Here is a 7204-nt window from a genome sequence, read left to right as displayed (position 1 = left end):
AATTGCAAAAGAAAAGGTTTCTAGACATTGATACTGATTAAGCTTTCAATTCTCGATTTTACTGAAAAATGAGAAGGGCACAAACCGTGTTTTATAGTTGTAAATATGAAAGACCGTGGCTACTAAAATTGGTTGCTCAATTTAGACTTGAGTAGAGGTTAACGCATCTATTTATATTATTAAATTTTATTTTTAATTGATATATAATTATAATATTAATTTATGTGATAAATAATATAAAATAATAAACGTAATTTAATATGAATATAAATGCTAATTCAACCACTTGTTTTTGGTTAATATCACTATTTGTTGAATGGGATAATAAAATCAAGAAAGTTTAATTTTCACAATAATTAACATGTAATTGATTTTGTTTTTGGATAGTTATTTTAAAAAAATTTACTCTACAAACGGGTTAAAATTTCGCCTTGTGTCTTTAGATTTTTTTAAATCAAATATTTAAATTTGTATAGATATACTAATAGAATTAGAATTAGAATTATTTAAGTAAATAATTTATTTTTTTAAACAGGTAACTTATGTTTTCCATTTAAAGAATCAATATATGACAGAATTGTGGTTGTATCTTGTTATCCATACTTAGTGCCAGAGTTAGAAAATGTTTTCTAAATTGTATATTTTTACGATAATAAAAATGTAATTTCACTATTTTAATAGTCTACATTTTTATAATTTTTAAAAGATTAAATTAAAATTTTATTATTTGGGAGTGTAAAGTGCAATTTTACCATTACTAATTTAAAATTTTATAAATTATAAATAGCCTAAATGAAAAAAAATTTCATTTTAGGGGGGTTGGACCCTTGCCAGCCCCCTGACTCCACCACTGTCTATACTATTTATAAAGTCCTTTATTGAGTTGTGTTACCCATCAATCGAATCCTAATTCGGTTAGGGAAATTACTTTAATGTCACTTTGCATTTAATTTAAATTATATTATTTGAGGGTATTTTAGTTCTTTTATTTGAAAAAACAATAAAAAAATACATATGATGAGATTTGAACACATGCCAATTGGATTAGCAAAATTTTAAATTTACCAAAAAATTTTAACTAAAGTTTTATTTTAATATTTTTATACATTTTAATTTTATTATTGACACTTTGTTACCCCACCAATTATATATTAATAATGTTGTTGATTGAGATGATATTACAAATTAACTTAACACCAACTTAGGATTGATGACAACACCATGATAAATAATTGTATTTATTTAGTAATCTTAGTCTGATATATTCATGTGTTTAAATTTTATTTTACTTACAATTTAATCTAATTTTTTTATTTTAATATCATACATATATCATGTGTTATTATTAATTAGTTTCAAATAATACATTTTATTATTTATTGTATGTTATTTTTAAACGCAAATCTGTATTCTAAATACATGATTTTCATATACAATAGCATCAATTATTGATAAAAATAAAAATAAGAGTCACTTTATTTATAAATTGTATATGACAATAGATATTCATAATGTTACATGTAGGAGTTTTGTTTTTATTATTTTGGTATGAATTTTAGTTTAATTTAAATTTGAATATATTTAAATTTGTTTATGGTAATTATAAAATTATATTAATTGTAATCCAAACTTATAGATTCTCATTCATAGTTACTTGTATACAATTATAATAGTAATTTGAGGAGAAAATGATGAAATGTGTGTAGCCTATCCTATATTAACTTTATTAAATACAATCGGATTGAAGATAAGATTAAAAAGACGATTCTCAGTGGGTATTTCAGTAAACTCAACCGTCAACCTCCGCTCCTTCTCTGAACTTTAACCAAACGACCGTTACTGACACTAACCGTATTTAAAACAAAAATCTAAAATAATAATAACAAAAACAGGCCCCTTATAGTCGTTGGATCAAAGAGTGAAAGCTTTATAAAAGGCCAACCACTCCAGTCTCATTCCTCCTTTTTATCTCCTTTCTCAGTTTTACTTTGGACGACTACGATTTTTATTTTTATTTTGCATTGGAGCAGAGAAAATAGCTGATACAATCGCGCTAATCAGAAACGGAAACCACCATTTTCGGAAAAACATAAAAACAAAGATGGCGACTATTTTATATTAATCACGGTAGTTCGATCTCCCACTTCCATAGTTTTTACTTATTGTTTCCTTTCTTCATTAAAAAAAAAATCCCTCTCCTGCTGTCTCTCTTTGCAAATGTTTGGAAATTTCATCTTTTTGCCTAAAAAGTTTTATCTCTGTCCCTTTGACTGCAGATTGAACGGAAAATAAATAATTTTTTTCTTTTTTCCTAACTTTTGTTGTTGATTTCTTCATTCAAATGTTTTTCGGTTGAAACAAAAGAAGAACGACAAAAACCAGAAATGTCTGTTGTAGATGTTGCTTTGAGTCCGGTTCGTCGAGAAGCGGTTCACTCTTCTGGTTATTGCTATAACCAAGCGGGTGACTCGATCTTGATTTACCTTTCGGTTTCCGGTTCGGTGATTCCGATGCGGGTTTTAAAATCCGATTCGATAGCCTCCGTCAAGCTTCGGATCCAGACATGTAAAGGCTTTGTAGTGAAGAAACAGAGGCTTGTTTTCAAAGGCAGAGAATTGGCCCGCAACGATTCGCTTGTTAAAGACTACGGCTTGAAAGGTGGGAATTTTTTGCACCTAGTTCTAAAACTTTCCAATCTTTTGCTCATCGCTGTAAGAACAAGTTGCGGGAAAGAGTTTGAATTGCATGTTGATAGGTTTAGAAATGTTGGGTATTTGAAACAAAGGATAGTTAAACAAGGGAAAGGTTTCGTTGATGTTGATGAACAAGAAATCTTTTGTAATGGTGAAAAACTCGATGATCAAAAACTACTTGATGATTTATGTAAAGATAGTGATGCTGTGATTCATTTGATGGTTCAAAAATCAGCCAAAGTTCGAGCTAAGCCTGTTGAACCAGTTAGAGATTTCTGGTTTGAACCAGTTATTGTGAACCCCAAAGTGAAATTGCCTTTTTTTATGTTGGATATGATACATTCTACATTTGATGGGTTGGATATAGGGAACCAGCCAATTCGATCACCGGAAGGGACAGGAGGGGCTTACTTTATGCAAGATAAGTTGGGGGTTGATTATGTTTCAATCTTTAAACCGATCGATGAGGAGCCGATGGCAGTTAACAATCCACATGGAGTCCATGGATCATCAAATGGTGAAGGGTTGAAAAAGGGTACAAGAGTTGGAGGAGGAGCAGTGAGAGAAGTGGCTGCTTATATATTGGATCATCCCAAGAGTGGACCTCGGTCTTTGTCTGGTGAGATGTCGGGGTTTGCTGGTGTACCTCCTACTTGCATGGTTCAGTGCTTGCACAAAGGGTTTAACCATCCAAATGGGTATAAATGTGCACCTGAGAATGTTAAGGTTGGGTCCTTACAGATGTATATGAAGAATGCCGGGAGTGGTGAGGATGTAGGTCCAGGAGGTTTCCCTGTGGAGGAAGTGCACAAGCTCAGCGTGCTCGATATAAGAATGGCAAATGCCGACCGATACGCCGGTAATATCTTGATTGGTAAAGGGGAAAATGACCAAACTGTGCTTATTCCAATTGATCATGGCTACTGCTTGCCTGAGAATGTAAGTTTATATATAGCTATATCATTCTAGTAATGCATTACATCTTTGTTGTCCAACCCTTTTCTTTTTTTTTATCTATTTGCAGTTCCAGGATTGCACATTTGATTGGCTTTATTGGCCACAATCACGACAGCCTTACTCCAAAGAGACTATAGACTATATAAAATCACTGGAAGCTGAACAAGATGTTGCACTTCTGAGATTTTACGGGTGGGATGTTCCCGTTGAGTGCGCTCGCACGCTCTGTATCTCGACCATGCTTTTGAAAAAAGCAGTCGATCGGGGTCTTACCACTCCCTTTGCTATTGGAAGCATCATGTGCAGGGAAACTGTGAACAAGGAATCTGTGATTGAGCAAATTGTAGATGAAGCTCAAGATTTGTTGCTTCCAGGCATGAGTGAAGCTGCATTTATGGAGACTGTGTCTCAAGTCATGGATTCTTGGCTTGACAAGCTCACAAACTAAAGCTACCTATATGGTTTGTTCATGGTACATATTTGAATGTATTGAGTTAATGATGAGTCCATTTTTGTATGGACCACAAATTATGTCAATGTAGATAGCTTATCCCTCATAGGAGATTGAAGCTTTCCTTTATTTATTTATTTATTTTTTAAACTCTATCAACTTGTTACTTGATCCTGTATTAATATGTTGAACAGATTCAAAGATAATGAAATAATAGGTAGGCATTGATGATTGGGTTTGATGTAAAACTTGCATATATTGGGTTTTTTATGTGTAATTTGATGATTGTTTTGGACCATATATCGTTTCAGAAAGGTAACTAAAAATGGGCCAAGATCAGCCATATCCAACGTTCTCTTAAAATTTTACTCAACCCATATTAAAGGCAGGTCATGTCAAAGAGCCTTTCTATTTTCCCTTTCTGAAATATGGAAGTAATGGGTGAGGTTAAACATGACCATCGGGTTTTGATCTGAACTGTTACTACAGGGGTAAGTTTTTTTTGGATTGAGTTGGTGAATCAGATTGGTGGTTGAATTATTAAGTCATTGATTTTTAATTTGATTAATTTGATTGTCAGATTTAATATAAATTAAATAAATTACTAAATTTTATTATTTTTAAAATATTAAAAATTATAAAATTCAGTTCGACTTTTAACTCAACTGATTTTATTTATTTATTTATTTTTTCAATCGATCCAATAAGCGAATCCAATTTGGTTTTAGCAACCTTAATTTGTGTAAAATAATTTCTCTAATTTTAGGGTCATGTTTGAGGATGATATCAGGACGAGAGATATACAAATTGGGTCGGACAAACAAAAACTCATCTCACCTGACCCTGTAAGTAAATAAAACCAATTTTAATCTATCCGTTCATACAATTATTGGCAGAAGAAAACCAAAGAAGCTTATATTGAAACACCCACAATTCTTACTGCAGTAAATTTAGCAAATTTCTGTCATTTTCCACTGCCACCGCCGTTGAATCTATTGTTTCACTTCTTATAAGAAGACCACTGATTTGTTCCAAAACACCAAATAGACCACGCTTTTGCCGTTTGACAATCATTCCACTGACCGTGTGGAAAGGCATCAATTATTCTTTACCTAAAGCTTTTTCCTTTGACTCCTATATGTAAAAACAAGACAGTACTTACCTTTCGACTTACCACCTTTTTCATTTTTTACTATTCTTACCCTTTTTCATTTTTTTTGGATATCTTATCCAGTATTTATCTGATTTTCTAATATCAATTTAACGACAATATTTTGTTCTACCAATCTTCAAACATCTACTTTTAATAATACTCTTTGAACAAAATTTCTTATTTTTCATATTTGAGTGTTAAAATTCTATATAAAATACTATATTTAGGTTAACAGTTAATAACCTAAATATTCCTGTTTTGTTGCGAAAAATCAAACACATCCCAAACTAGAAAGAAAAAAAAAGAGAGAAGAATCTTAAAACTAAATAACTGATTTTTTTTTCATAATTTCCACCTCCAAACTGCAAATTCTTACAATATGCATCATCTTCTTATCCATTTTTCAAAAAAAAAAAAAAACATTCTCATCCTCTTTAAAGTTAAAAGTTAAGAACTAACATACCCTCACTTTTTCTTTTCAATTTTCTTCTTAATTAATTTTCTTCTTTCTTTTTCATTCACTTCATCTTTGATTCAATGATTCCTTCCCCCAAAGCATAAAAAAAAACACTCAAAAATCTAAGCTTTGAATAGCTCCAACATAAACTTCAAATCCTTTCTTATAAAATGACAAAACCCAACAAAAGAAAAAGTCTTCCCTTTCACATTACTTTCCTTTCCCCACTTTCTCTTCTTCTTAAATACTCTCTTATTTTCCCTACATCCAAACACTCTTTTCCTTCCCCCATTTCACTTCCTTTCTCTTTTTAGATCAACACATCCAAGAAAAAAAAAACACAGTTGAATTTACAAAAATCATGGTGAAGTCTCAAAGGCCGCCATCTGGCCGTACAAATCTGGCATCATGTATTGTAGCAACCATTTTCTTGATCTTTCTTGTAATCATTGTTCTCATTGTTTATTTCACCGTTTTTAAACCCAAAGACCCTAAGATTTACGTTAATTCCATCCAGCTCCCTTCTTTTTCCGTCGGCAACAACTCCGTCAGCTTCACTTTCTCTCAATACGTCACCGTTAAAAACCCTAACAGAGCCGCTTTTTCCCACTACGACAGCACTATTCAGCTCCTTTACTCCGGATCTCAAGTCGGGTTCATGTTCATACCCGCCGGGAAGATCGAGTCGGGTCAGACTCAATACATGGCGGCCACTTTTGCAGTTCAGTCATTTCCCTTGGCGCAACCGAATCAAGCGGCGGCGGCCACCACGATACCTATACCTGGTGCTACTACTACGGTGGCGGTGACGATGACAGAGCCCGTTGGGGTGACAGCTGGGTTCGGCGGTGGTAATAATGTGAATCGAGTTGGACCAACGATGGAGATTGACTCTCGGATGGAATTAGCGGGTCGGATTCGGGTTCTAAATGTGTTCGCCCATCACGTGGATGCTAAGTCGGAGTGTAGAGTCACCGTGGCTGTGAATGATGGGTCTGTTTTAGGGTTTCATTGCTAATTTTTTCTTCTTTTAATGTAATTTTAGACATTTAACAGCTTTTTTTTTCTTAAAATTTATCAGTTTTGGAGGATTTGGTGATTTGGGTATTAAATTTTTTATACCCAATTTGTCAAAAAAGCTGTAAAAATTAGAACTTTGATTGTTGTGGGTGCTGCAAGTAAGGTGTTTTTAGTATAAAGAATGAAAGGTTTCAGCTTATGAGCTTAATTTGTGAATTAATGAACTTTTTATTTAAAGGGATTAATTGAAGAGTAAGTAAAGGATGGATACTAATGATAGAGTGAAGTGAGATTACTTTGTGGTGGGGTTTTTTGTTTTGGTTTTGGACCAATAATGAAGCAAAGGTGAGTTGAATAATGAGCTGGAAAAAAGGCAGCGCAAAATCCGGCTTGTTTTCCGTTTACTCTTTTTTTTCCATTGTTCGAGGAACGGCACTAATTGGAAGCTCAGAAAGTTTACGACGTCGTTAAAC

General features: G+C 32.9%; 2 protein-coding genes across 5 annotated transcripts; both read left to right on the top strand.

Annotated features, from left to right (window-relative positions):
- Window positions 1–1918: 1918 nt before the first annotated feature.
- On the top strand, window positions 1919–4349 carry LOC107950767 (phosphatidylinositol 4-kinase gamma 2). 4 transcript variants are annotated; one of them, XM_041089991.1, is made up of 3 exons: window positions 1948–2127; window positions 2368–3632; window positions 3718–4349. In XM_041089991.1, the coding sequence occupies exons 2-3, from the start codon at window positions 2385–2387 to the stop codon at window positions 4096–4098; spliced, it is 1629 nt and encodes a 542-aa protein (XP_040945925.1). In that variant the 5' UTR covers window positions 1948–2127; window positions 2368–2384; the 3' UTR covers window positions 4099–4349. The 4 variants fall into 4 exon arrangements, with proteins under 4 accessions (XP_016741212.2, XP_040945925.1, XP_016741214.2 ...); XM_016885725.2 differs by having other exon boundaries at window positions 2365–3632; XM_016885724.2 differs by having other exon boundaries at window positions 2277–3632.
- A 1375-nt stretch (window positions 4350–5724) lies between these two features.
- Window positions 5725–6939, top strand: LOC107950768 (uncharacterized). The gene has a single exon (XM_041089992.1). It carries the CDS (start codon window positions 6073–6075, stop codon window positions 6727–6729), a length of 657 nt encoding a protein of 218 aa, XP_040945926.1. The 5' UTR covers window positions 5725–6072; the 3' UTR covers window positions 6730–6939.
- The last annotated feature ends 265 nt before the right edge of the window (window positions 6940–7204 follow it).

Source organism: Gossypium hirsutum, chromosome D03, assembly GCF_007990345.1.
Source record: "Gossypium hirsutum isolate 1008001.06 chromosome D03, Gossypium_hirsutum_v2.1, whole genome shotgun sequence".
In the NCBI taxonomy this organism is placed as follows: domain Eukaryota; kingdom Viridiplantae; phylum Streptophyta; class Magnoliopsida; order Malvales; family Malvaceae; genus Gossypium; species Gossypium hirsutum.
The sequence above is the reverse complement of the archived record's forward strand: the minus strand, read 5'-3'. Positions and strand labels throughout refer to the sequence as shown.

What these genes read in the sequence shown, in the direction of transcription:
- LOC107950767 (XM_016885723.2), top strand. Translation starts at nt 2,385, where the DNA reads ATGTCTGTTGTAGATGTTGCTTTGAGTCCGGTTCGTCGAGAAGCGGTT. An exon ending in GCTACTGCTTGCCTGAGAAT is followed by an intron (nt 3,633 to 3,717) that starts GTAAGTTTATAT and finishes ATCTATTTGCAG; the next exon opens with TTCCAGGATTGCACATTTGA.
- LOC107950768 (XM_041089992.1), top strand. Translation starts at nt 6,073, where the DNA reads ATGGTGAAGTCTCAAAGGCCGCCATCTGGCCGTACAAATCTGGCATCA.